At 35.7% G+C, this 15798-nt stretch overlaps 1 protein-coding gene across 1 annotated transcript in view; it reads right to left on the bottom strand.

Moving 5' to 3' along the window:
* The window catches only part of DOCK2 (dedicator of cytokinesis 2), a 214020-nt gene that overhangs the window by 51047 nt on the left and 147175 nt on the right, over positions 1-15798 (bottom strand). Inside the window, exons 30-32 of the mRNA XM_075102170.1 lie at positions 14962-15040; positions 859-959; positions 705-763 (exon numbers count right to left, since the gene is read on the bottom strand). Coding sequence (XP_074958271.1) covers positions 705-763; positions 859-959; positions 14962-15040 — 239 coding nt within the window. The remainder of the gene's footprint in view (positions 1-704; positions 764-858; positions 960-14961; positions 15041-15798) is intronic.

Here is a 15798-nt window from a genome sequence, read left to right as displayed (position 1 = left end):
AGCACTCCACCAAACTGGCAAATAGGAACAAAAGACCAGAACTGGATTGAGGTCAACAGATCTCAGACAGAATGGCTGTAAAGCCTTTTTCTCTGTCTTCTCTCTATTAATAAGCTGATGAAAACTAGTCTTTTCATGATTAATTGTCTGAAATTTGACATTCAGCTTATATTTCAAAGTATAATCACAAGTATCATCATAATTGTCATTGTATCTTTCATAAAACCTCCATAATACATATTTTCATAGAACAATACACTGTTGTTCCCTTTACTATGAAATCTCAAAGAAGCAGTAACAGAACATGGCTGTACAACAAATATAAAAACATTTTGGAATTTTAAACCAAACAGACTCCAAATCTGAGCCTACTAATTTTTGGAACTGTAGATTCAGACTGAGCAGTAAGCTTCTTGGGGAGAATTTATCTAGTTATCAATTTCAGCAAAATAAGGTTTCTGAAGTCTTCTGATTTCAGCCATCTTTCAAATCTGAGAGAAGGTTGTGAGTTCTCTTAGAAATAAAAAATAGGCAGTAGTCAAACAGCATCTCATGTCAGTTCCAAGCTTAAACACAGGACTGAAAAAATATTTTAAGTTTAAATAGCAAAAATATTTACAAAAGCTTTTCATGTCAGATATTTTTCAGTGAATCAAGCAGTATGCTGTGGATTCTGTTGCAATTAAGTTCATTTGCCTACTCACCAAGTTTGTACCACATGTCACGGATAGCAAAGCCAATTAAACGTCTCATATCTCCGTACCTAGAAAAAAAAAGAAATATTGAAGTTATTTTTATCATTATCATAATTTTACTACAAAATTAAAGACATAAGCTAAAGTACACATTTTTGCTTACTTGTTCTGGATTTTGTTGTATTTTGCATGGGAAAAGTTTTCTAGCTGTAGTGAATCTTGGGTAATAAAAGCCACAGCCAAATGAAAATAGTTGTTCCACAGCTGTAAAACAAATATAAGGAAATTATAATAGTTTTGAGAAGAACAGGAATAACATTAAACTATGCATAATGCTGAATAATTTATGAAACCAAATGATGCAAGCAATATGAGATTTTTATATTATGCAAAGATGTACATCATTGGTATTATGCAATTAGCAGAAAAGCAAGAAAGATGAATTTTAATAACTACTACTGCACATTTGCTCTTAATAACACAGCAGCTGAATTGCTAAAAATTTATTCATGTGAGATTCATTAGCTAACAACATTAAACCATGAACCATAGCAGGACTAGTGAAACACATTACATGCCAGTGAATCTTAACAACTTGGAGCTAAACGCATCCGATGTAATTACACTGTATTTGAGAACTACTTCAAAAGGCATCTACTCTTTTCTCTTTGGATTCTAATTCAACAATTTGCGTGAAATTCCAATATATTTTGTGAAGAGCTGTCTACATGAAACAAGGACAAAATACATCCCTAAATAATGACTTATAGTACCGAGTCATGTACTTGAACCAGAAGAAAAACCCCTTATGTTTCCAGTGCACAACCCTTCATTTCTGAAAGCAAATTACTTGTTCTCCAGACAGTCAAAATGAAGTACTTCTCTCACATGCTAGAGATGATAAGAGAAAAAAGAAACTTCACTAGGAAACATGAATTCAAGGAAGTAAATGCTATTTTGAGAAGTTTCTAAGCAATCAGCAATGGCTTTAGATACTTGTAAAAATGTAGCGTATCTAAAACTATGTGTGGTAGGTATCAGTGAGACAGTAGAAAGGCAATGCTAAATGTATTCAGTGGTAATTTAAAGGATGGAAACAAAACATATAACACTGTTACAGAGCTTTTAATTTTGTATGGTGAACGCAACCCTAGCTTGGGAAGCCACACTAAATAGCCTAGAAATATAATGTTTCATCAAAACTTAAGTGACCTCTGTCCTTTATAACCTAGAAACTCTCTTGTGGACAAATAACCAGGAAAAATAGATACCAACACACAAAACCACACAGGAAAATACAGACATTTCCTATAATAAATAAAATTCGCAGACATCCTCCATAATGTGAAGAAGTTCCTGCATTTAATTTATTCCTCCCTTCAAGGCCCAACTAAAGCTCTCCTTAACAGACTTGCTTGTTTAAAAGCCCTTAGGGGGTCTGCTTCTGTCTTTAAGTGTTTACAGTCCAGAGAGCAGTTAGCCCTGGTGCAGATATACAGACTCAAGTAGCATTTCACCAGATACAGTTATTAATCTGTTACATATTATACCATTCAAAGATGCTCTGAATTCACCCAAATTAATCACAGCCTTATTAAAAACTCCTTTTGAATATAACAACTAGTAAGGCAGCAGCTTTTTTAACTCTTAATACAAACATCCAAATTATGTTCAAATCTATTTTTTATAGTATACTAATAGTACAAACTAATTCAGAGCCTTCTTCTGAGGATAAGTGTTATTTACGACCTGAAAGGTCTATTTTCACCCCTTATCAAAGATTTTAAAAGATTAATTTGACCAATTTAGAGTTTTTAGTCCCTTAAGAAGTTGTATTTATTGATGTGTAGGGAATATACTTTGCACATGTCAATTACTCCAGTAAAATGGAAAATTTCTCAAGGCGTTCTAGATTATGGGAGAAAAATGAAGTCTTATTACTACAGTTAATGGTCTATTTATTCACTTAATAGTGCCAAGTTCAACGCCACCTTTGTCAGAGACGCACCCTAAAGGCTCAATACCCTTAGTGATAAAATACATTTGCTTTCGTCCTCAGAGTACCTTTATGATGGCTGAAAAAATGCAATCCTTTGCATTTCAATAGCATATTCAAGTTAAGGACTTGCAAGCTTTTAAGTATCAAAACTAACTTTAAAACCCTGTGAGGCAAAGTAGGCTTTCGAAAGTAAAAAACGGCAAGAGCCAACAGAAACAGATTTTTAAAATGCAAAAAAAAAAAAATGCTTATGAGACCTGGTTTGTTTTCTCTTAAGCCCACAATAACATTCCAAGATGTTTTGCATTTGAACATTGTCATGGCTTAGCCTCAGTCAGCAACTAAGCACCACGCAGCTGCTCGCTCACTCCCCTAACTCCACCGGGATTGGGGACAGAATCAGAAGAGTCAACGCAAGAAAACTCGTGGGTTGAGATAAGAACAGTTTAATAATTAAAATAAAATATTACTAGTAATATGGTAATGATGATGATAATATTAAGAAAAGGAAAATAACAAGAGAGAAAAATGAAGGCCAGGGGAAGAGGAAAAACACCCCTAAGTGATGCAGCTGCTCACCAGCCACCGACTGATGCTGCCAGGTCCCGAGCCATGATCACTGCTTCCCCCAGGTAACATACTGGGCATGACATTACATGATATGGAATATCCCTTTGGCCAGTCTGAATCTGCTCTCTCAGCTGTGCCCCCTCCCCTCCCGGCTTCTTGTGCACCAGGCAGAGCATGGGAAGCTGGAGAAGTCCTTGACTAGTTCAAGCACTACCCAGCAACAACCAAAACATAGGTGTGTTATCAACATTATTTTCATACTATGTCCACAGCACAGCACTATGCCAGCTAGAGTGAAGAAAATTAATTCTATCCCAGCTAAAACCAAGACAACATCCAGTTATCTAGCATGTGGTAGCGCTGAAGTGAAGTAGCACAGTGGCAGGAGAGGACCAGAGCTCTCCTGCTCTGATGTGTGATACTCATGCTTTGCTGCTTGTTGACATGAACTCCAGTGCTGAGTTGTCAGCTAGGGACAGAGTGGTGGGAGACAAAGCTAGAGGTGAGAAGTGACCCTTCTCTGTGATTAGTAATCAATTATTCATTGCGAACTCCTACTGAGATGCAGCGTCTGACAGTAACAGCACAGGCTGGCTGGCTTAGTTAACCAGAGATGCTGCAAGGGCTTCAGGTTTGTCAATACCCTGCTACATAAGGGCTAAGGGAACTTAAAAGCAAAGGATCTCTCATTCCTTCCCCCCCTCCCCCAAAAACACGAGGTGCCTTCCCCCTAGGAAATGTGACAGCTGCCATATTGGAAAATGTGGAGGGAATTTAGTAAGAAATTTCTAGCTGTCTCAAAAGAGGAGGAGATCTGGATGATTTTTCAGGATAACTACCAAAAGTAAACACTGCTGCCTCCTCCTCCATACGCACCTCTGAAACCAATGTCTCATCGGCACTAATGCCTACCTTTTAGCCATTGTTTTCTCTACAGACATCTTTGCTCAAATCTTTTTGATAATGTAGGAGAAACATCAAGTTTTTTGAAGACTTTTGAATTTCTGGCAAAGTATTGCAGATAGTAAATGTACTCTAGCATTTTATAAAACAGACAAAATGACAGGTTTGTTTATTTTGTTTTCCTGAAGTATTATGATGAAAGCAAGCCCAGCCCCTTAAGACCAGCAGACATCACACATTTCACATAGATACTGGGTTCATTACTTTGATTTTGTAGAGAAATAACACTTATAAATTTTCTGCATGTATGCACAATTGCAAACTACATGTAGTACCGCAGCTATTGAGCCAAGTTAGCTAGAAATAACCTTTTTGAACTTTTGAATAACATCTCTAAGAAATGATCCATTGATTTCCAGGATATATGACATTCTCAATACATGATGATTTTACCTCAGTAATGTTCTCTTTCACATACTGGAATTCTTCATCACTGAAAACTAAATAATTTTTTTAAAATCTATTTTTTACTGGTTTTTTGAGTACAATTTTAAACAAATGAATAGCAACTTGTGTTTTAAATAAATTGCTTAATTGGATCAACCACAGATACTGAAATTCAGTCACAAAGATAGCACACACAGCTGCATCATGCAGTCTTAAATTTCCACACCAACATTCATGAAAACTATTCTGCAATGTCTTTTAGAATATCACACTAGAAAAATACAATTTGCTAAACACAGGCATAAGTGGAATGTGAACGCTAAGATTCAGAATAGCTCTCCAACAGATAAACATTAAAAATTAAGCAAAGTAAGCATTGCATTCTGTTTAAGCGGAGTCTTAACAAATATAATTTTCAGTTATAACTCATTCATAAATTCTGGAAATTACAAGCACAATATTTTGGGCTTATTCCTATGGTATGCAGCCTGGTTCATGACAGGTGTAGTGTTTTCTCTGAGGCGGAAGAGTGAGTATTAAGGATCTCAAAGAAAAGAATTATGAAAATTCTTTGGGACCACTGCCAAAATTTCTTTGCATTGGATATGTACTTCAAAAGACAGCACAAAGAAAACTTTCAGGTTAATGAAAAGAAGTTTACAGAAGCTTTGAAGAAACACAGCACATCATATAAATGAACAAAAGTTTGTTTTATTAATTTTTAGTCTTCAAAGATTTTCATGTCAGAATTCCATTCTCTCCTTGTTTGTGTCATATGCCTCTTGCTTAATGCTGCAACTTCAGAAAAAAATACTTGCAAATAGTTTCTACAACATTCCTATGTTGGAAACATCCCAAACCTCTGAAATAAGGCACTCCCAAATCCAATAAAATTAGTTTCATGTAAGCAAAATTTTCCAGAATTTATATCCTATGTATTTCTTTCCATTCTGAGCAATGAGTCCAAAGTCCAAAGAAATTTGCAGATGAACATCAAACAATCAGGCCACTCTAGGAAGACCCAGCTATATGTCGGTCGAAGGATCAAAGATGAACTTTAAACTCTGAAGTTCGGTAATTTTCAAATGCACAATATGATATATAATATATAAAAATATAACTTTTCTAATATTGCCAGTATAGTTAATACAGGTTGCATTACCTATTAACCTCTGCATCGGCCATCTCCTAGGGTTTTCTACGATGTCTGTCACTACCACACATATATTTTTGCACAATATAGTGTGTATTTTCCCCTGTACATCTGTAATGCATTGAAGCTTTTGACTTTGGGGCTTCTAACCAAAGATTTAAAAATAAAAAATAAGTTGCGCAGTTCTGTTTGTGATGCTAAAATACACTTCATTAGTGCTGAGTTATTAATGGTGTCTAGCGCATGCAAGAAAGATAGGAAAAACATGAAAAATAAGCATTTTCTTTTAAAACAGACTAGCATTATAATGGAATGTGAACTAACCCTTTTATAATATAATTCTGTGGCAGGAATATAGATGATTAATATGACACTGTAATTGCTGTAACAGTACAGATTTAGAAATATAATCCTTTCTAATGCCCTGTAAAAATACTGCTAACAGAGGGGAAGGGTAGGAAGGAGCAGGAATCAAAAGCACTCTCTTTTCCAGAATAGAAACTCTATGATAGCTACACCTGACCATAACAAAATGGTTTCTATTTGTTCGCTCTTCCCTGTCCCTAATATGTCAGAAGCTGCCATCTCCAACCAGAAACATTATACAAGGAATGTTCTGTTCTTCTAGACAAAGTTAACACCTAGCTAATGACATCAGCTACTAACAGAAACAAAAAAATGTCATACGAGGCCTAAATAGGTTCTCTAAAGGTAAACACACACACTGGAAAGTTTAACTGAAATTTTTAAGTGAACCATTAAACACTGCTATCATCGTTTTTCTGTTGAGGGAAGACTGGCTTATGTTAGAGTCAAACTAAATAAAATTAAGAGGGAAAAAAACCATGACTTGCAAGTTGAAAAATGAACTTCTGCTCGCACAAAAAAACCCCCAAAAAACTGTAAAACCATCTTCCTAGTTCTGCATTCACAAAAGTAAGAAAACTGCTGACAGTTAAGACATGTCTGTTAGATAGAAAGGTCATTTAATGGTTGTATTTCTATATAACAACAAAGAAAACGTTAATTCACATTTGAACTTACTTTTTTATTTCATACCTACAGCCCTGTATCTGTATGGACAGATAATATTTGGATTCATAACTGAACTAATCTCAAATATTTTCTACCTTAAAAATCCTACTGAATCAAATAAATCACAAATCCACCCACTGGATGTTCTTCAGCATAAAATAGAAACAGGTGTACAAATACATTTTTTTCTTTAGGGAAAAGGTACTTAGACTGCTTATGGAAGCCACATTATCCCCTGATTATTCACCCTTACTTAACATCCGGGGCGGGGGGGGGGGGCTACCCTTGAGGTATGCATATAATATTTCGTCTTGAAACACAGAAGTTTTCAGTCACATGAAATTAGCATATGTTTTATTAAGATGGCACAGTTACCACAAAAGGTAAGAGAGAAGTGTACTCAAAAGTCCCAGAATTGTCCTATCTACCACAAATGAAATATACTTCTCAGACATTTATTGAGAATACCATGAATGTATATATTATGTAAGTATGGACCACACAAAGTTTTTATTATAATTAAACCCAAGAAACCAGGGTGACTTTCAGGAAACAGTTTTTCCAAAATATATTCTACAATTTTTAATATTTTTGTTTGTTCAGTCTCTTCTAAAGAACCCATCTCAACTCATATGTCCTAAACCCAGAATTTACACATTATTATGGTGCGTCTGTTCTGGTATCCTGCAAAAGCCCAGCCACAAAGGAGCGATCTGGACAGGTTGTCTGAGCCCCACATTTGGAATCAGCAAATCCGTAAAAAATTGTTACTTGGCACAAAACAGCAAAGATGCCAACATCGCAATCTCCTTTAAAATTGTATGCTGAACACATCTGAAATCACCTGCAATGGCTGTATTTCCAAAGCAAAATTGTCCTTACTAGTGGAAGCCGGTAAGGAAAAAGAGCCAGCCCTACCCCACCCCTCCCCACTTACGCACTCGCAAAAAACCCCAAACACTAAAGCCAACCCACAGCTGGATACAAAAATCCTCTTAAAAACTACACAGCACGATCCTAACTAGTGAGCACCAATACGTGGCAAGTGGTGTGGATAATGGCTGGCTGATAAGACAGTTTTGCAATCAGTTCAGAGAATCCTTATGAATATTATTAAAAATAAGCATAATATTGAGAGCAAACAACAAAATTAGAGGGGAAAAGAGAAAATATAAGCAATTTACAATCACACAGATAAGACGTTTTATTGGCATAAAATGCACCAAAGAAGTGAAAGAAAAGCTAAACACCACTAAGACATATATCATCATGGCCTTCAGGAAAAAGTCTAACATCAGACCTGCTTTCCTAACTTATTTTTTGTGTTTTTCTTGTATACCATCAATATATCTCCTTACACTATCTCAATATGTTCATTATGAATAACAATTCTTAAACTATTATACTTTCCATAACTGCAAATCTTCAATGACATGTTTTACACTTTGGTGAGCTTTTTCTAGTTGTAAACATAGACCATGTATCTGGAAGGAAACCTGAGAGGTCAGCTAATGCAGCTCCATATCCCAAGGCAAGATCTGTTAGCCTGCTTCAGACAGATGTCAAATCCATTCTTTGGAATCTAAGTGAGAAGTATTTCCTAGCTCTTCTAGATAATCTGTTTCAATACACAGCTGTGTTTATATCTAACATAAATGCAAGTCAATAACCTATTCCAAACACAGAGACAGGAACAGAATACAAACTGCTAAATATTGAAGGTTTTCTACCTATTCCAATAATTCCTCCTGAAACTCCAGATTTCTGTGTATTAAATCTTCATATTCCAGTTTAATTTCAGTACTGAAGAATGCACATTCATGTATTATACAAGATTCTTTCCCTGTTGGTACTGTATCCATTCACAAGCTTAAGGTACCATGAATATTGTGAACCCTTGTTCATTCTTGCTTCATGGTTTATTTTTGGTCAGTCAGTTAATTAAAAATCACCCCCTTCTCTGCTATAAAATTATTTCCTCTGGAGCTAGCAATTTCATCGTATCGGCACAACAGTAAATATTCTGTAACAAATGCCTTTTAGCTAGTCCTTTCTTTATTGTTCTAAGTTTTGCTGTATTATAACATCAGAGAATACCTGCTGTATGCAATCTCTAAGCGTGGCTCATCTCCCGACGTCACTGATGTACATCTGAATCCATCCAGCAAGTAAACTCTGCATGCAAAACTCAGAAAAGACCCAGAAGAAAACACCTCCTCACCCAGCAGGCATATAATCTCAGACATTAGGTGACCATTTAATTACCTCTAAAAATAATGATTCTCAACCCAAACAGCAGCTCTGGCACTTCCTGCAATGACAATCTCAGTGTCAAAACACTGGAATTAAAAAAAGGGCTCTCTACATAAATGGACTCAGTGAATGAAACATATTACATACTAAGGCAGAAAATGTAACAGCACATCACTGCTGTGCTGTGCACAGTTTTGGTATTCATCTCTAAGGTATGTAACAGCTTCATCATTGAACTTGTGCCTTTAAGTTTACAGGTTTTAAACTTAAAGATTGTAACTGATGTTCATCAGATATACCACATCCTTTCACAGGTTCTAAAAGAGATCACTTCCTTCCTTTCTGCCTGAATCACATAATGAGTAAAATGGCAATTTGGCTTTGGAAACAAGAAAAAGGTCAGGAACTTTTTTCCTCTATTTCAAAAGCTTCAACAGAGTAGCAAAAATCTCTTCATTGCTTTTGTCTAGATTTAAAACACCCTTTTTTAGTTGCTCAATTATTTCACAGTCTACTTGTTTTGTTAGATTGTCTGCTGTATTTTGTCATGTAATCACACAGCCAAGTGAAAAAACCTCAGATCTACTTCACTGTGCTTTAAATTGTCTCTTTCTTTAATTTGTTTTTAAAATTAAGACTTCTCTTCAAGTATTTGTTAATCATCAGATTTGAAACCACCATCCTACAAGCATGTGCTGGTTTGGGCTGGAGTAGAGTTAATTTTCTCCACAGTAGCTAGTGCGGGGCTGTGTTTTGGATTTGTGCTGGAAACAGTGTTGATAACCCAGGGATGTTTTCATTCCTGCTGAGCAGGGCTTACACAGTGCCAAGGCCTTTCCTGCCCCTCACCCCACCCCACCAGCGAGGGGCTAGGGGGGAACAAGAAGCTGGGAGGGGACACAGACAGGACAGCTGACCCCAACTGACCCAAGGGATGTCCCACACCATATGGCGTCATGCTCAGCATACAGAGCTGGGGGAAGGAGGAGGAAGGGGGTGATGTTGGGAGTGATGGCGTTTGCCTTCCCACGACACCGCTACGTGTGATGGAGCCCTGCTTTCCTGGAGATGGCTGAACACCTGCCTGCTGATGGGAAGGAGTGAATGAATTCCTTGTTTCACTTTGCTTGCGTGTCCGGCTTTTGCTCTTCTGATTCTCTCCCCCATCCTTCTGTGGAGGGAGTGAGTGAGCGGCTGTGTGATGCTTAGTTGTTGACTGGGTTTCAACCACAACAAAACAGTATAAATCATTCACTCGTTTACAAAGAACTTAAAGATGTAACTATTTTTTTTAATCTTCACCAATATGCACCTCTATTTCCCCATCCCAATATATTCTATTTCTATAGTTTAAATTACACTTAATCAAGAATATTAAACTAGTTGCTTCTGTTTTGGCTTCCAAATTCTTGAGACATTGTTCTCAGTGCATATGCTCAGTAACGGTCTGAACTTTACGCATCCCTTTTTCTTTCAAACCAGAAAATCAACAATACACATACCCCTAACAGAAGACTAGATTGCCTGAAGGCTGCTGCATACTAAATAACTGACCCTTGAATAAGCAATTCTTGTTTTGTTTCATTTTCCTTGAATGAAAATCCATTTGCTCCATAGAAACTCTATGTGCAATAATTTACTTTAAGTTTTTAGATCTGTAGTAGTCACTTACGTAACACAGGCATACAGCATCATTCAAAAGTTAGATTAAATTTAGTTGCACAAGTCTTCATATCAAGTGAAACAGCTTGACATTATTTGTAAAACACATCAAACGAGCTCACTAAAATCTGTCAGATTCAGCAAGAGCAGAAGCACTTTTCAAGATCACTTTTTTTTCCCCCTAGAATTTGAAAAAAGGGCTCAATTAAAAGAGTGGAGGTTAAGTTGTGCTCCATGGTTTGAAATTGCCTCAATTCTAGGAATCATATCCTAGATTTACTGTAATCACTACCTGGCCCACTGTTTACAGTCATAAGGGAACCTACTGCTGTGTACAGTGGCTTTTTTTCCTGCATACCAGCTCCTCCTGTGGTACTCAGGGACCTGATCAAAATGCACCTGAGGTTAAAGATGCTGGCAGGCTGCCCTTGCTCGACAGGGCTGACTATGGAAACGCACAGGCCATGTAGCTCTTAACGAAACTGAGTTACACTACTCCAAATTTTCTCCCAGATCAAAAGAAGAAAAGCAAGGGGTTTTGTCCCAATTCATAACTTTTCTATATGCATACAAATAAAAATAGAAATATAGCTACACAGAGAGATTCCAAACTGGTTAGAAGTTTTTAGTGCATTTCAATGATGTTGAGCTTCCATCAATTGCCAGTTTTCCCCCACTGATACTTCTGTTCCACTCTATTTTATTATAAAATAGTTTAAGTGAATCCTAAAGAAATAACATACCAGCGTTTATTTTCATCTGCAGGCTTATTGTATGGTTTTTGGCAATGACTACATTCTCTGTGGAATGTGAATGTATTGCTAATTTTCATTAAAGCAAATATTTCTCTAAACCCCCAAATTTCTTTTAAATACAGACACCTCAAAGAAATCCCAAAGATTTGCTCGCCTTTGAAGGAAACTGCATCTCAAAGTTTTGCTTTAGTTTCTCATCACTATTCTGTATCCAAAAAGCATGACAATGAAGCAATGGATAAATGATAATGGAAGTAAGCTTGATTCAGAGTTTTCTTCTGCAAAGCAGCTGCTAAAACAAAAGCTGTTGTATGATATTAGGCTGTTGGTACCTTAATTGCTAAAATAAAAACATACAAGCACTGTACCAGCTGCATAAAGAATGATTGCTTTTTTATTTATTAACTAAAAATACTCCAAAACCACTGAGGAAACCCAAATATTAAATCTAAAGAGAGTAACAGCCTCAGAGGCTGAAACTGTAAAGTGAACTATTTTATAAAGTACAGAAGCTTCTCATTTACTTTGAGTTAACCACTGTTCATGTTTGCTTACAGCCTAGATTTATTGATATAAAAATATATAGAGTCTTTCCCTTTTTTGTCATTTGCTCATTTTCTAGGGATGCAGAAAAATTTTCTTGGGCTATAGCAAATGACTTCAGTATCCATCCTGTTAGAAAACAATTCAAGTAAATGCAACCCACACAAAAAATTACACCTCCAAAACCAAACATTCCACAGCCAGAAAGGACAGGACAGAGAGATGTGGAATTATACTGCAGAGTAGGAACATTTAAGCTATTACTTCAAAAGACAAAGTTTTTATTAGAAAAATTAGTTGAAATTATTCCTTCTTCCACCCCTTACTTTTTGTTCCTGCCCATTCTGCCTCAGTACTTTTGAACATTTTAAGAAAATTTTGTAACTTTAAGGATAATAGAGTATGTTTAGGAAAGACAAAGACTATTCTCTACCATAAAAGGCTCTAGAATAGTTAGGCAAAATTCTTGTTAGAAATTATTGGATAAAGTTGAACCTCAGAAAATCAAGAAATATAGAATCATAGAATGATTTGGGTGGAAGGGACCTATAAAGATCATCTAGTTCCAACCCCCCTGCCATGAGCAGGGACACCTTCTACTAGACCAACTTGCTCAAAGCCCCATCCAACAGAGCTAGTTGAACAAAAATCAGGTAACAGCATGTAAGTCTACCTGTATCTAACCTGTATCTAAGTCTAACATGCATCGGCCAAACCAAGAAGGTCCACTATAGGACCTCTCAAGTTTCTCATTTCATTTAATAGCATTTTTAGTTTTATGTGCTTCTCTATATTCAAGTTTTCACAGTCTGAATAGTTGCAAGACACTGGTTTAAGGATTTTTTTAAAAAATGTAAATATGAAAAACACTAAAAGAACCTTCAAAACATTCCAACCTGTGATTCTGAGATTATGATCTTCAGCTGCCAATGAGCTGAATAGGTACAGATAATACTGGAAAATAAAATCTTAATTTTTAATTAAGAAAATTAGACAATATGCTTTGCATTATTCAGACCTCCTTTAGTCCAGTAGCAGCTTTTCTATAGGTGTATTTAGGGTACTGTCAGAAGCTTTTCAGAGCTTTTATTCATGGAAGAAAAGGTATCTCCCTGACTTGTACTTTTAAGTCTCTTGTGAAAACTACAAGGGTACTACAATTCTTTAGATGGCACTACTTATTTACTATAACATTGTTTGGCTCACTCAAAGCCTCCAGATATTTGAGAAGTCATGAATAAAAGAGCAAGCACTAATACATTCCCTTGAACTACAAGGTTCAGTGTTTAAGTACAACATCCCTGGTTGTTTGATATCATTCTGGAATGCAGAATTGCCACAGGAAGCTTATCTCAAATAAAAGTTCAAGATTTAGACTGCTGCTTTAATGTTTGAAAGAGGCAGTATACACCTTAATAAAATTTTGACAGATACATAGTCTTTATAGTAGTCTGCGTGGCTTTGGAAGCCTACACATACTGATGTCCACCAGTCCTACTTTATTTGCTTTTAAAAATTACTGACATGTTGTACAGTAAAAACAATCAAGTGTTACAGCAATGATAGATTACAAATTGTTAATGAATTGAAATAGCCTAAGAGACATTATATCATAAACATGTCAAGGATTTGAGAGTTTCCAGCGGGGATATTTATTATAAAGAAATTTTAAGTTTGTTAGAAGCAGCATCTTTCCTTATGATTCAAAAATCTTAATTAACATTAAACATATATATAGGTAAAGTCCCACCTTTGGAAGGTGTAAAATTTTTAATGAGATAAATGAGGAAAAAACCTACATTTCATACATGGAGGCCATTTTAACTGAGTATGAACTGAATGTTTTACTTTTATTTTTACTATTATCTTTTAAACTCTTCTGTGTAACCAGTTACGTGATGGCTGTGTAGCTATTTGTGACCAAGGTATTTTATGTTAACTACTGAGACACCAATACCTGAACAGTTTTTAACCTAGTAAGCCTGAGCATTCACATGCAGTAGAGTAGAACCACTTAAACCAGACTGCAAGCTGCAAGATTAACCATAAAATATAAGCCCCAAGAAATCAAGATGACAGAGCCCTGAACTTGCTCTGAACTTCACAGTTAGGGTCAATAAGTTATTATCTAACAGATCTGATTTTTGCATTCAGGAAGAGTTTTTGAACTTAACACATTTACCATTAAATGCAGTTAATATATAGAGTGAAACAGAATAATTTTTCATACTATACTTCGTGTGGTTTCTATCTATAGTTTCTATCTTTCTATACCCTAATCAGGCAGCATTTAGTGATAAATTCTATTTCTAAAACTCTATTTATATTTTAATAAAAATTTAATTAATGTGAAAACTACAGAAATTCTCATTTTTATCTGAAGCAAGCCAAACATGGTAAAATGCATGACCAATTAGTTAAGTTATAAAAAATGATATTGAGCAAATGAAAGAAAAAACCCAAAACCAACTTATTTTAAAATTATTTCAGAAAGAACCACTGAAAAATAAAGGATAAATAAATAAATAAAGATGGACTTATCAGGGAAGACTACAAGTTAAAAATAAAAATAAATTCTAAGTGCTAAATACTCTTAGAATCAAAGTTAAGCTCTTTCTGCCCTACATACATAGGAGTGACATTGTAAAGACTATGTGCATTACATCAAAGATTGCCTTCCTGAATACACTTGGCTGACTAAGAAAAAAAATTAGCTTTCCAGTTGACAGTTCTGAGAGAATCACAGTACAAAATACTGTTTGGGTGCTTTATCATAAATAATCAAAGTACAATCTTCATGTCATATCAAAGTTTGCCTAATCCTGCCAAACTCAAATCTACAGTCATTTTGATACTAATATAAAGTACCAGAAGGGGCTCTGACAGACCAGAATGATCATACCTGCACATAACCCCACGACTCAGCTAAAAAGCCTAAACACTTACTTGGACTTCAAAATTCATATTCTCCAGAAATTTCTGGTTCATTGTCTCCGCAAATTTGTTGATGGCTCTCAAGAACACCCTAAAAAAACAAACAAAAAACCAAACCAATGATACAGATAAATGAATGTAATGTCTTGGAACCTACTCCAATCCTGTGTGATATGATGATATCATATCACATCACACATACAACATCATATATGTACACAGTATGTGGACACACTTAAACACAAGACACTAGAAGCAGTGAAGTTCACACATACATGAACACAGCAGATGGCATTCTGTGCAATGGCATTTAATTTATAGTCTGTTATACATAAAAAAAATTAAGCATGTCCCTGTCAAAAAGTTTCTTGATCTCCATTAAAAAATTCAGACAATAGAATTTCTTTTCCTCTGCTGCACACTTCACTGCTTTCTTGAGAAAATAGAGAGCAATTATTTCAAACACAATTTTACCTTCTATGTGACAAAACCAAATAATTTAAAAGAGTGTTATTGCTTCCTCCTCATGGGTTTGACAGCTAAAAGAGTTCCTTGTACTTACATTGTTAGTTAGGAGCTGCCACTGCATTTCCCCAATTAAAAGATTATTATGTACAGCTTTTCGGTTTTCTCACAGGTAGTGAGGGGAGGATGACACCTCTGACCATCTTCCTCCTCAGGTTGATTATAAAAACACATTCAAAGCTGAGTTAATATACAGTTATTTCTTCCAAGAGGAAGAGGGTGAACATTATACCTCTAGCTTGAAAAGCAGCACCTATTTATGCTCATTATTAAAGCAGCAAGATTAAGTCACGTTTCTAAAGCTACTTTCTTTGCCTAACTTTC

The sequence above is a fragment of the Phalacrocorax aristotelis genome, chromosome 8 (assembly GCF_949628215.1).
Source record: "Phalacrocorax aristotelis chromosome 8, bGulAri2.1, whole genome shotgun sequence".
Lineage (NCBI taxonomy): Eukaryota > Metazoa > Chordata > Aves > Suliformes > Phalacrocoracidae > Phalacrocorax > Phalacrocorax aristotelis.
The sequence above is the reverse complement of the archived record's forward strand: the minus strand, read 5'-3'. Positions and strand labels throughout refer to the sequence as shown.